Source organism: Astatotilapia calliptera, chromosome 7, assembly GCF_900246225.1.
Source record: "Astatotilapia calliptera chromosome 7, fAstCal1.2, whole genome shotgun sequence".
Classification (NCBI taxonomy): domain Eukaryota; kingdom Metazoa; phylum Chordata; class Actinopteri; order Cichliformes; family Cichlidae; genus Astatotilapia; species Astatotilapia calliptera.
This window is the reverse complement of record NC_039308.1, coordinates 13,347,262-13,361,598: the sequence shown is the minus strand read 5'-3', so window position 1 is coordinate 13,361,598 and position 14,337 is coordinate 13,347,262. Positions and strand designations below refer to the sequence as shown.

General features: G+C 40.5%; 1 protein-coding gene across 4 annotated transcripts in view; it reads right to left on the bottom strand.

The window, feature by feature from the left end:
- The window catches only part of tnca (tenascin Ca), a 57,386-nt gene that overhangs the window by 18,891 nt on the left and 24,158 nt on the right, over nucleotides 1-14,337 (bottom strand). For 3 of the 4 annotated variants that reach the window (XM_026173188.1, XM_026173189.1, XM_026173190.1), the window contains exons 3-11: nucleotides 10,259-10,820; nucleotides 8,442-9,755; nucleotides 7,827-8,090; nucleotides 7,620-7,735; nucleotides 6,957-7,110; nucleotides 4,310-4,579; nucleotides 3,928-4,113; nucleotides 3,727-3,816; nucleotides 3,321-3,584 (exon numbers count right to left, since the gene is read on the bottom strand). In XM_026173188.1, coding sequence (XP_026028973.1) covers nucleotides 3,321-3,584; nucleotides 3,727-3,816; nucleotides 3,928-4,113; nucleotides 4,310-4,579; nucleotides 6,957-7,110; nucleotides 7,620-7,735; nucleotides 7,827-8,090; nucleotides 8,442-9,755; nucleotides 10,259-10,736 — 3,136 coding nt within the window. In that variant the 5' untranslated portion in view covers nucleotides 10,737-10,820. Of the gene's footprint in view, nucleotides 1-1,200; nucleotides 1,651-2,428; nucleotides 2,828-3,320; nucleotides 3,585-3,726; nucleotides 3,817-3,927; nucleotides 4,114-4,309; nucleotides 4,580-6,956; nucleotides 7,111-7,619; nucleotides 7,736-7,826; nucleotides 8,091-8,441; nucleotides 9,756-10,258; nucleotides 10,821-14,337 lie in introns of all 4 variants that reach the window. The other variant, XM_026173187.1, reaches the window with a different exon arrangement.

The window sequence follows — 14,337 nt, the reverse complement described above, 5'->3', positions numbered from 1 at the left end:
TGTGTTTCTCTGAGTCAGTGTCGCGTCGTCCCTCATGCTGTGTGGATCTCCCTGTGTGTCTCTCTGTGAGTTTTCCAAGTTCCCAGTTTAGATTAGTTTGTATGTTTTTTCCCTGCCAGCAAATAAAGCTGAGTTTTGAGTTCACCTCCCTGAGTCTGTGAGTCCTGCACTTTGGGTCCAACTCCTGCCTGCCGCACAGCGATTCATGACAAGTCTAACATCAACAGTTATCAAGATATTATTTTGAAATTTTGTCAAATGGTGGATACCAATAATAGCTTAAGCACATTTTTGGTGAAGGTCAAGGTCATGCCATATATAAAAAAAAAAAAATCAGTAAAAACTTAATATTATGCTGAATTTTTTAAGGATTGGCTTAAAACTAGTACCTAGATTGGCTAAGCATTTGACCTTGACCTTTACTATTAGCACCCAAGGACAAAGTTAAAATATTTCAAGAAGCCATATCAAGTAATATATCATATGAACATCACAGGCTGACATCATCATGTTGTAATAAAAACACAAAGCATCAAACTTTTAGTATCGTAAGAGTCCTTTGAGGGACTTGTGAAATAAAATAAAAAAAAATAAAATAAAATTCCTAAATATTGAACAATATTAAACTCTAATCATTTTAATCACAAAATAATTTTTCAAAAAAGTTTTACACTCTTAATTAAAATGTTTGATATTAAAGTATTGAATGTTGTGTATTTGATATATTGCAGTATACTGTATATTTACAATATATTTGACATTAGAGTCAAAATTGAATACTAATATTTAATTTTGAGTTCATTATCAGAATTAAATAACATATTCTTAATATAATTTGAAGTATTCTAACTTTTAACAAATTCTACCAACAACATGTTAGAACTTCATTTGACATCACTTTTATATTGTTTGTTTAAGTTCAACTAAAAACAACTTTCAAAATTAGAAGTCTCTTTGTTAAATGCACATTAAATCTCAAAATCTCAGATTTTTTGTGGACCTAATACTTTGTTGTGAGGATTTAAAAGTTCAGCAAAAGACAAGATTAGATCAATGAGGATTATCTTTTACAATAAAACATGAAGTATCTGTGGAAAAAGAAATGATTGAACCATTCTGAAATGTTCAGACATAGGAGATAAAAGATATGATGATGGATTGAGATGAAGGGCTACAATATGAAATATTTGTTCCATGTACCTGTAGTAGCAAAAACTCTGAGAGGTAAAGATCGCTCCCCTTCCACCAGCCCTTGCAATGTAATATCATAGTGTGTAGCAGGGGACAACCCTTCTATTTCAGCCTTCCTCATATTTCCTGGTACCGTGGTCACACGAGGTTGCGTTGTTGCTGACGGAGCAGTAAGCTCCACCAAAAAGCTATCGAACGCCTCATCGGGCGCGGACCATGCCAGCTTTACACTAGTGGCGGTAACACTGACTGTGAGATCCCCGAGTAGGTCCAAGCCTGAGCTGTCAGGCTCGGCACCGGAGCTTATCCCGCCAGAATCAGAAGTGGAAGTTACTTCATTATTTAGAGTATCGAGGATGTCTGGGTTTTGAACAGCTTCATTATCCAGAACAGACTGTGGGAGCGTTGAGGCATCTTTGATACTCAGCGTAAGCACATCTGGAGATGTGGGCTTGGGTGCTAAGTGAATAAAAGAAGGTTAAAGAATGAATTTCTTATTGGCTCTGCTGGAAACTGTAAAAAGATCATGTGAAGAAAAACAATGGGTTAACATAAAAATATAATAATTCTGCACAAAATGCTGTCCTTATTCTACCTGAATCATGGATATATTATGACGGCTAAATCATCAAGCCATTGCTAAGGCATTAATGACACCTGAAGCAGGGTCATTAACTTTCTGAAGACTCTGCATAGTCCACTGGTGTGAAAGTATACAGTTGTCTTCAAATTAAGTTGAAGCCATGCACAGCCACGTTCTTTCGGCTTTTGTAAAACACAACTCAGGAGTCTTAGTCATGAGACATGCAGGCGACCTAGTTTAATTTGCTATTAGAGAATCACTCATCTCTCTAAACGGGGTTAATGATGGGACAAGGCTTTAATTTAAAAGCTCAGGTACAAGAAGAAACTGGGACAACCAGCTCAGTAGAAAACCAGTGTGCTTGATAGCTTTAATAATCCAGGCTAGACACTGATGCCACTGTGGATTTCTTCTTGCATTTGAACTTTGGGAACCAAAGAATCAAACGAGATGGGTTTTTGTAAAAACAGAGACATTTGTTAGGTTCAAATGGACTCATGCCAAAGGTTATGCAGATGATGGTTTCAGTGGAAAAAAAAGTCTTGTGAAATCTGGGAACAAAGAATCCAGCATGCAAGCCATATCAGTCTGGCCTCTAATCAAAAGCTTCCACTGAAGGAAGAAGCTGAAAAACCCTAAAAGAGAGACTTATACCTGTGATTGCAACAGCTTCAAGTAGCGCAGCTCGTTGGCTACCTGTTATTCCATAAAGTTTTATTAGATATTCTGTCGATGCCGTCAGGCCATGGATTCTAGAGCCATGGGCATCTCCAGGAAGTTGAACCTCTCTCATGTCCCACAATCGCTGAGTGTCTTTATATTCTAGTGCAAAACTATCATAGACACCACGAGCCTTTAGTTTCCATGACAGATCAAATCCATCAGACGTGACACTTGAGACAGTCAGCACTCCAGGCTCATCCTCAGGCTCGGTCCCAGAAAACTGGGACTCGGAGGGGTCTAGATACACAAAGCTAATGACATTGTCCTCCAAGCCTGTAGGAGTCGCTAGCTCACGGTCATCTGAGTCAGCTAAATAAAATGTGAAAGAGGCTACAAGGAAAACAAGAAAATCGAGAAAGCATCGTTTAGTAACAGATGAAATAATAGTTTCTTGGTGCTGGTCGGGAGCAGATTTATTTCCAGCCAGCAAATCTCTACTTGTATTTCTAAACATGTACACAAATGATCATTTTCAAGCTTTCAGTCCTGGTTGCCTTGGTTACAAAGCTGCGATTAGCATTATATATGCAAAAAACGCAGCTGTTACTATAAACCAATCTTAATTAATTTTAAAAAAAGAATAGGAGATGGATCTTTTTACAGTGGAGAGCAACAATCTCAGGTTGTCCAATGAACAGTAAGATAAAAGAGAATTAATGATGCTGACACCCCTGAACTCCAACAGCTGAACCTGCCTGTAGATCCTTTTAACTTTAGCTCCTCGAAGAAATCCTGAAGAACGTAACAGAGCCTTTAACTAAAAATGCATGCGTTCTTATTCATTCTATTCATTTAAACTGTGGAAAAATGGTTCCCTACCCACCTGTGGATGTAGACAGGGAGACGGGTGTGCTCCTTTTGTGCCCCCTCTCTGCAGTCAAGGTAAGGGTGTAGCTCATCCCAGGAGTCAGATTGGGCAAATGATAGGTAGTCGTTGCAGCTGGGAACCCCACCTCCCCAACCTGACCGTCTCTGGAGATGTACGCCAGTGTGTATCCACTGATTTTGGCCTGAGGTTTCTGCCACTTGACGCTGAGAGACGTCTCTGTGGATTCAATTTCCTCAAAATCTCTGGGAGGATCGAGGTCTGACAGAAAAATGAGGTAGATAAACAGCTCATTAGTGTCATTTCACCACTCAATTTGTATCAACACATCCTATCTGTCTGTGTGTTTATGAAGCGGTGTGAAGGAGGAGTGTTTGGACAGCTGTTCAGCAGTGTCTCTCACCAGTTGCTGCGTTTGTGGTAGCTGGGAGGCTTTCTCTCTCATTCTTCACAGCAGTCACTCCAATCCCGTACTCTGTACCTGGCTTTAGCCCTGCGGTGCAGAAAGACGGAAGCTAAATATCCATGTTGGGTGACAAATGCAATTCTGGATATTGCATGTGTGTGGTCAAGCTTAATTTGTATTAATCCATGTGATACTTACTGGTGATGGTAGCCTGTGTGCTATCGCCTGGTCCTCGCTTGAACACTTCCTCACCATGAATTTCCCCAGAGATGGGACTGTATTTTACCCGATAGCTGCTAATATCAGCTTCACTGTTGGTCCACTCCAGGGTGATGCTGTTGTCTGTCTGGGACACAGTCTGAAGGTTCGTGGGGGCATCCAGTGCTTACATAAACAGAGTTTCTTTCATTAATTATGTAATGACTTGACACTTGTTGACCTACAATCATACAATAACCTTAAATACATACTAATACAACATTAGACTGCTCTAGTTTGTAGTGTACAAATGCATAGAAGTCTCAAAATATAACAATACAGTGAACCAAAACAGAAAATACAGTTATTATCACAAGACAACCTGTAGTGAATGTGGCAGTGACAGGGTCACTGGTGATGTCTCCACTCCTGGAAATGAGCGACACTGTGTACTCGGTGTCTGGCCTCAGACCATCAATGCTATACTGCTTGTCTGGGGGGGATATATCCACACGATTTTCATCTGAAGGGTCAGAGCTGGGCATGTAAAACATGGTGATTCCATCCATGGGAGCCACTGGCTGAGACCAGCTGATCAGAGCCGAGGAGTCCGTAATATCCTTCACCTCCACCTGCTGAGGGCTATCAATCTCTAGATTGGGCAATTTGGTAAGAGAAGGAAAGTTGGATGAGATATAGGCTACGTTCACACTGCAGGTCTTAATGCTCAATTCCGATTTTTTGATCAAATCCGATTTTTTTGTCTCCTCGTTCACACTACAAATAAAATGCGACAGCAAACGCGCTCTAGTGTGAACGCTCAAAGCGGCCCGCATGCGCAAAAGAAGATGTCACACACAACGCGCTCTGTTTAGACCAAGAACAAACAGTATTGTTTGACTGATGGCCGTTAATATAAAGACTTCGGACTTTACGTTTCCCAATTTTTGCTTTAAGTTATTTTGTTATTTACATAATAATGTAAATGCGTCAGAGGACAGTTCATATACACAGGTCTGCCTGGAACAAGTTTTGTCATGTTGCTACTGGACTGTTTTCATTTGTGGGATTTACATAATAATGTAAATAACCTAATAATGATCCTTATTGCTGTTTAAGAGAGGAGCGGTGCTTCAAAGGATAGCTGCAGATTTCTGTCAGAATCTGCAGATTATACAGTACAAATAAAATGTTTACGTTGTCTTCCCAACAGTTTCACTGACATCTACACTGGATGGCCAGGAAGCGTTCGCGATGTCTTCTCGGGCGCTTCTCTGGCGCTGATAATTGGCTTCAGTCTTGTGTCGGTGACGTAAAAGGCGGATTTAATGCGACTTGACCGTTCAAACAGCAGTCGCTTTCTAAAACATCGGATATGTATCGGATTCAGTACCACATACGAAAGTGACCCAGATCGGATTTGAAAATATCGGATTTGCGCCGTTCACACTGTCATAGCATGATCGGATATGGGTCGCATAGGGTCAAAAAATCGGATTTGATGCGCTTTCGCCTGCAGTGTGAACGTAGCCTTAGAGGGGAGAAAAGATGCATGAAGAAACGTGATGTCATCTAACCACAACAGAGGTACTGATTCACTGAAAGACAAAAAATGTGAAGAGTGGTAATTGTCCTAGAAACTGATGCATCCAGGGGTTCTTTTTTTCTAGCTTAATATTCAAACATAATAACTTATTTGTAATCAATGTAAGCTGTATATTTGGCTCTATTTAGCTAATTTTGCTAATCATGCTAACCTAAGCTGTTGAGTATGGTGAACACTTTTGCTAAAAATCAGCAAGTTAGCACTGTCAGTGCAAAAATATTAAGTATCACTGCTGGTTTCCACTTTGGTTATCCTGAAGATTAAAGGTATTTCGGCATCATAAAGTCATAGAAGATGCTAATACATGTAGCTTGCTAACCAAGCAACTGCTTAGGGTTTCAAATATGTTCATGTTTGGCTAAAAAAACAGCACCAAATCGGTAACATCAATACCAATTCATGGCACCGCAAGCTATGTCCATCTCTTCTAGTGTCATCTTGCAAGCTAAAAAGTACCTTTCCAAAAAGTTATGTCTACCTTTGGTGTCAATAAGAAGAGAAATGTCTCTAACAAAGATTTAATCAGTCTCTGTATGTGTAATTCATTATCTAAAAATACACAATACAAATTCACAAAGAAAACCTGGATAAAGAGATATTAATCGTTGTTTTGTTTGTACGTGTTTAAACATAAAATACATCTTGCATAACTCAACTTGGATATCAACCACCACAACAGGAAAAGTCATTATGAAACATAATGTGATTCCCTTTAAGTCTGACGTCATGTCACTACCTGACAAATCTCCTGTGTTAACATGTGGAGGAGACATTTTTCCTCCATATTTTGGATCCATGCTAAAAAAGGACCACTGGGGGTACAAGGGTATGAAAAGTTTAACCTCGCTTCTATCATTCCTCTGTGTCGACTTTCAGCCTATACAAATAAATGACATCAGAAACAAAACGGTGTGATACCCAGAGAGTCCATCAACACAGTCCTGTTAACTAAATGATTTTTCCATGCTCAAAGGAAGTTGTCTGGCTTGACGTGCCATATTGATGGCGTAAGGAACTGGAACCATTTCATAACTTAATGTATGGAGTAACTCGGCAATAAAAGTTTCAACGAGACAAGGACGAGAGCTAAGAGCAAAAGATTTATTGGAAGAGGAGAAAAAAACAACTATGACATGGATATGCTATGCTCAGCTTCAATTAGTTTGAGTTATTACTCTTTACCCTGAATCTGTTAGATGGACTATGGAGAGCCACCTGGGATTTCTTCTTGTAGTTCTTCTTTTCTTTCTTCACTCTAGCTCACATTGCAGACACAGTCAAAGTGCAAAAGTACTAATAGCTGCCACATAGTGCAGGAAAATTAAAATCTTCTCTGACTCTAATGTGATGATTATGGTCGAGAGTTGATGATAGGCAGCCATAAACTGCATGACTGTAAATATTCTGTGTGCAGGAAACTCACTGGTAGTGAATGTTTGGGTTGTTTGGGGTCCTCTGGTGTTGTTCTTGATGATGTTGATGGAGACTTCATACTCCTGTCCTGGTCCAAGCCCTGATTGGAAGAATTGGTTCTGAGAGGGTGGAAGGGTGCTTGAAACTTTTCCATTTTCTTCTTTCTGTAAAAGTTACATAATATGCAAATCAAGTTAAAGTAGAAAATTTACGTTAAACTTGACTGCTGTGAGAAAATCAGCTTTTGGCATTAAAACATGGTGTCTCTGTTTTAGCATTTTCATTACCGTTTAGGTTATGCTATGTTTAGTGTACCGCAGGCATTATATTTCTTCATGCAAGGCACAAAAAGGCAGGAGCAGGAGCTTGAAGGTCAGAAAAGGACAACACATTTTAAGGCTACAGAATATTAAAAGGACTTATCAGCTGACACATTCATTCCTTTTCGAAGAGTTGGTTGGATTTTGCCTTGGTATCTCAGCAGCAGTTTTAGCCACAGTTCTATAACATCCCTCACTTTTCCATATGTCAAAGCAAATTTAATGGTTACCACTAAAATAAATCCTTGTATTGCTGAGACTTTCAATAAGCTGTCGTAGCTTATCACCTCTGACTTTTCCCCTGATGGTTAATAAAATGCAGGCAAGTCCTCAGCAGAGATGGGGAGACTCACCATGTTGCGGAAATAGATCTCCCAGCCATCAAAGGGGATGTCCAGCTCGTCCCAAATGACCTCGACTGAGGTCTCTCTTACTGATTTGAATCTTAGCCCTTCTGGCTGCGGAAGGTCTAGGGGGGACAGAGAGAGAATTAATAAATGTCTAGTATCTTTTTCTAACCATATTCACAGCAAGTGAACACAGAAACAAATATGGCATACCTGTGGCCACCCGTGCACTCACAGGGATGCTCCTTTTGTTACTCAGAACAGCGTAGACATTAATCAGATACTCAAGACCAGGCTCAAGCTCTTTAACAGTTGCAGCGGTTTTGTCTCCAGACACAGTGAACTCTTGGAGAAGACCGCCAGGAATTGTGGGCACATATGTGACGAGGTACTCTGTGACCAGCATCTCATTGTTCCAGGACAGGCCGACAGTCTCACTGGTGACCTCCCCAACAGTTAGGTCCTTTGGAGGAGATACTGGAAAAAATCAAGAAAAAAAAACAGCTGAGGGTGTTGTATTAGACATTTTCTCAGGCCCTCAAGTCAGTGAATATCAACCACGTAGAGCTAATGCAAACTCCAGACACACATCTGGTGAAGAACTGCCAAAAAAGCACAAACCGAGTACAGACAAGGGCAGCACAAAAACCGAAACCCTCTTTTATATTCACCAGAATAGTTTCTTTCAAGAAGAGTGGTGAGTGAATTTTGAGAACGGAAGGAAATTACATCACTCTGCATTTGCTTTTATGGTGCACTTAGTTAACACATGGAAACTTTCTAAAATTGTGAACTGTCAAATCCTTTTTTTTGTCTAGAGACTCTTACCTTGTGAGCAGTCTTCTCCGATGTATCCCTCATCGCAGACACACTGACCGTTCACGCAGTGCCCTTTGTCCTGGCAGTTGTTGATGCAGCTCATCATTGCACAGCTTTCTCCTTCATATCCGATCTCACACATGCATCTTCCGTCGACACAACGCCCCCTGTTGTTGCAGTTATCTGGACAGGTGAGCACGGAGCAATCGTCTCCCGAATAGCCTTCATGACAAATGCACTCTCCGTCAACACAGTAACCGCGGGTCAGGCAGTCGTTGGGACAAGCTCTCTGACTGCAGTCTTCTCCTGCAAACCCTTCGTCACAGACACACTGACCATTGATGCACCGGCCATGGTTCCTACAGTTGTTGGGGCAGCTCAATTCACTGCAGTCCTCACCAGTGAAGCCTGCGTGGCATAAACAACGCCCCTCGGAGCACTCTCCACGGCCGTAGCAGTTTGAAGGGCATGTGCGGATGCTGCAGTCCTCACCAGCGAAGCCTTCCTCGCATACGCATTGACCATTGAGACAGCGCCCCCTGTGCAAGCAGCTGTTTGGACAGGACAGCTCGGAGCAATCGTCTCCCTGGAAGCCAACATCACACGCACACTGTCCATTTATGCACTGGCCTCTGTTGTTACAGTTGTTCAGACATGCCAACTGGCTACAATCTTCACCCTGATACCCTGTGTCACAGATGCACATCCCACTGAAGCAGGTTCCTCTACCGTTACAGTCATTCAGGCAGGTGAGCTGACTGCAGTCTTCTCCACTGTAGCCAGCTGTGCAGACGCACTGGCCATCGACACAGAAACCATTACCACGGCAGTTGTTCGGACAGATGCGCTCTCCACAGTCTTCACCGGCAAATCCTTCATCGCAGTAGCAAGTTCCATTCAGACAGCGTCCACGGTCGTAGCAGTCTTTGGGGCAGATAAGCTCAGAGCAGTCAAAGCCAGTCCACGGTTCATCACACACACAGTCTCCGTCATCACAGCGCCCACGGCCTAGGCAGTTATTGAGGCACTTGCTCTGAGAACAATCTTCGCCAAAGAAACCATCCGTACAGACGCAAACGCCACCCACGCACTGGCCGTGCACGCTGCAGTCCACAGAGCAGGCCTCAAATGAGCAGTCTTCTCCAGCGAAGCCTTTAAAGCACTTGCACTTTCCATCCACACAGTGGCCTCGGTCCCGGCAGTTCTTTGGGCACTCGGGTTCGGTGCAGTTGGGTCCCTTCCAGCCAGGCTCACATATGCAGCCACAGGTTTCAGCGCTGAAGTTTCCATGACCATTACAGTAAGGTTTTGTTCCCACTTCACCTTTAAAAAAAATGCAGCATAACAATGACAAATGCAGTCAGCTTGACATTTGGAGAAAGCATGCTTTTTTGACTTTCTTGTTGAGAGTTGGCAGTGAAGAAAGACTTTTCTGTATGCTATGAAGAGCCAACAGATGCATAAGCGAATGTGTATTTCCTAAAATGCCAAACTATTCCGGCTTATTTTAGCAGCTACTGTTTTCTTGCTTTCATTGGTACTGACAAAACTTTATGTAATCCCTTACTGATCCAAAAAATAACCAAAAAACATGCAAAGTTAATAGATGAGCTGGTGTCCTCTACTGTACAGCTAAAATTACACCCCCACGTTAAATTCCAAAGAGCTCTCAGCAGATGAAGGGAACAGATGTGACTCATGAACGAGACTTGTGGGGTTACAAAGCACTTTTCATTGCAGGGTCTGATAAATAAAGGATTGTTTTACTTTGCTGGCTCTAACGGGCAAATGTGACTGACACAGCGTGATGGAAAAATTAGACCTACCTTTGACCTGAGCACTGCAGCAGGCCCCTTCACTGTGGCACTGATCCCTCAAAGCTGAAACTTCTCCCTCAAGCATCTCAAGCCGGCTCATGAGGGCTTTTAGACCGGGCAAGTGGTCGGTGCAACCGCAGGCCTGCCGAGGTATGTTGATGCGGTGAGTGAAGACAATCTGGTTCTCCCCGTCGAGCGTGTACTCGGTCATGTGATGGCCTGAGGAGACTGGTGCATCTTTGGGATGAAGGTGCGTACTTTCTGTAGTGTCTAGGTCCACTGAGCACAAGGAACTTCCAGGAACATTAATGTTATAGACGTGGTTGAAAACCAAAGGATGATCTGCTCTCGGGAGGGTTATGTTTTGATCTTCAGGGGATGCCAAAGTCTGTCGTCGATGCCGTAGGATTTTTTTCACAAGCCCAGCATTTGATAAGGTGAGGCAAGTGATTAGGAGAACGCAGCCCAGAAGGCCTTGTGTACCCATGTTAGATGTGTAGCGCTTTATTAGTGAAATAAATATCCGTGCAAACCTCAGACAAAAGCTCAATCCTGGTTAACGGTGAATGTTCTGGAAAGACAGACAGATACATTGTTACAGCAATTTAGTATTTAATGCTTTGTAGCACAATTAATAAATATATGAGAAAACATCTGAAGAACCGTGTTATACCTGCTCTAATTACAACAAACCAGCAACTGAGATGAAATGTTAACGAATTGAAAGCCATCCACAACATTCAATGCCTCACAAAGTCTTTTAAAACAGTTTTTCATAATGCCTGTCTTTCATAACTATCAACTGTACATGCGAATAGGGTTTGGTGATTTGGTGTAAGTTGACTACATGTGACTAGTTTTGTCTTGTTTAGAGAAAGACAGAAGCTTGAGAGATGGAAATCAGTGCAACATGAACATTTAGGATATGACGCAGTTATTTTTTGGACAGTTTTTTCATCGTTTTTGCTTTGCTGGTGTTAAACAGTCAAAAATAAATATCCAATAAATGTAGTTTTTGATCATTTTTGATAATCTTGTACATAGTTTGCATAATATTTTATTAAAGCCCTGCTTTAAAAAAAAACCCTATTATCAAATAATCCGCAGGTGTCCTGGTAAATCAACTTGCTTCACGGTGTTTGTGTAAATGTAAAAAATCTGCTGTTTTACTCAAAAAATTATAATCCCAATTCTCTAGTGTCCACATAAAATTAGGTATCTGGACACCAACAGCACTATAATTTATGGGAGTAAAATGACAAGCTTCTTCCTCAGCGTGGGAAAGCCCTCTTGGATTACTCAGTGATGAGTTTCCAAATGATCTAAGTTCACACGAGATACTGAAAATCAATAATAGCCCACAGTGGCCGACTCTTCCTCATTACTGTAAAAAATTCTTCCTTCGTGGAGTTTTATGATAGTTCAAAGCTGTGTTATTGTTGCTTAACTGCATTTGCAGGCTTTAGATTTTAAATTCCTTCACTCATCAGTCAATAATCATTGCATCCACAAATAGCCAGCAAATCAAGTCATCCAGATAGGCCCTCAGGTTCACACGCTTGTCTGCTGGCACACCTGGGAGGCAGCAAACAATACCTCTATAAAGAAGCTGCATTTCTGGCAGCACAGGAGGATTTTGTCCAGACTCTTTCATTGGTAGCAAACCTGCACATGCAAACCAGTGAAAAATTACTTCCAAAAATGCAGTTATGGACTTAAAAAGACATGTGGTGCACCTGGATTTATGTTCTCCCGAGAGTTTCTGGAAACTGTTTATTGACACAATGATCAGCTATCGCATAACGGAAAGTATCTTCAGAAAAGCTTCAGCTGAGCTTTTGCTGGATCTCAGGGTTGCCATGACTGCACATTCATATATTTATGACCAAGAAGTATTTTATCCTCTGAGACACAAAATCAAAACACCTGTGGCTGATCCTCATCCTCTTAAAGCAACACAAGAAAGCCTAGATATACATAAAACTACTTGCAGTAACACACACAAAAAAAATATTGAGACCTATACCAAGAACAAAATCTGCCTCACAATTTTGTAGAAAAATCTAAAGGTGGGTAACAGTAAAATATATAACCACCGGATTACCTTGACTCAAGATGTCATCTGAGCTCAGAAAAATTATAGTTCCTTGTTATTGCACATCAAGCGGTTCACTGTTAATGTGCGTGTTAACTTTGAGAGTAAAATATGAATATATTTCTTTTAAAATATGATGGACTCTCTACAGGTTGTGCTGAACCTTCCTGTGAGGAAGCACAAAGATTTTATATTTGGGAAGAACCAATAAAATAGAATAAGCTGGTAAAGGAATCAAGAGTTGTTGGCTTTCGTCAAGGACTTTTTGAAACAGTGAAAACAGTTTGAAAACTTTTGCAGTGATAGCTGAATGTTTCCCTTGTTTTTTATTGTTATACTTAGATGACAGGCAGCATGGCTATCTTTAAATCGCAATGGTCGCACGCAATACAAAGGCTGTAAAAATGTTGCTACTTCAGAGATATAGGTTTGAAGGTAGGGCTTTTTCATCGGTCCTCTTTCCTTTCCTTTATCATGACCACCTTTGACCTGACCTGGCTTCTGTCCCACACCCCCTGCCAGCATTTTCACTGTTCTTCATCTTACCTGTTTAAACGCCCATATAAAATCCCAGCTTAAGTTTCACGAGGCTCTCACACATCTGGTGAGCGGCAGGATAAAGGTAGGTTACGATTAAGGTTGTAAATCTGAACTCTTGGTCTTACAATGTGTTTGTGATCTACTTCTTGAAACCTTTACAACACATATCACTTGTAATTTACAGTCAGTCTGGCAAAAAAAAAAGAATCTTCTTGATAATGCCCACAGGTAGCTCACTGTCACTAACATAACTGTACAATATGGACTTTTTGAAATAATAAGCAGAGGAATTCAACATATTTTTAAGAAAATACTGGCTGGTAACCCTTTTTCATTGTAAGACTAATTGAAGTTAATTAGTTGAATTAATAAATTGTTTTGATTCATTTCTTCTAACTGGGTGCACTTTTCCATGTTGCACAGAGCAGAAAAAACATTCTTAAAATAAGAGGTGCAAGCAAGGCACGCAGTGCTTGTGTAGCGAGATCTAAAAACAGACATCAATTAAAATGTCAAAGTTAAAGTGATCCTTCTCCTTTCATCTCAAACAACATTCTGTCGTTAAAGCTTCTGGCCTGTTTGCATTCATCCATCATATAGCTATAGTTGGCAATAGTCTCTGGAAGCAGGATTAACTCCGCTTGTGTCCAATTCCACAGGAAACTGTAGTGCACCTCAGTTTTTGCAAAGGTCTTCTTTCCATTATCAATCGCTTGAGCTTGTCAAGTTGGGAAATAACACCTTTTTCTGGTTGATGTGCGTTCATAGTCCTCCATCTGTCTCTAATGGGAGATTGATGGGAGCATAGTAGATAAGCTCTGAGATCAGCTAGCATCAGTGGGTTATGCGGTAATAGAAGTAGCATTAGAAATGACTTAGTGACTGCTTGGCCAATATGTATATATAATATATAGAAGAGTTAGAATACAGTGTGAAAATGTTTTTAATAACTCCATCAGCACGTTAACAAGAAACGCCTTGTTTTTGCTCCACTAGCATTTTAAAATTAGCATCTATGAGAAAAGTTTAACGAACAGTGTTCCTCATACACCACCTTTATTTTTCATTAATATTCTCAATTATTAATTAAATTAATTAAAATAATTATTAATTAATTTTGAACAACCTGTTTATTTGTTTCTTTTTACATTAAATTTTTTTTTTAATATACTTTTTTCAAAATCAAGCTGTAAATCTGTGTTTGAGCTCATTAGCAGGTGTTTATTTACAAATACATGATCCTCCCAGGATCCTTTTGATTGCTGATTAAACAAAATATAAATTATTAACATAAGCTCAACCTAAAGCTTCTAAAGCAGTTATTATATATATTTATTAATCCATATAACATTGCTAAAAAAACACAATTTTCTGCAAAGTATTTTATTTTTAAAAATATGTACCGTTTTCCACTAATAGAGTTTTACATGTTGTGAGGTGTTTTCATTGTGTT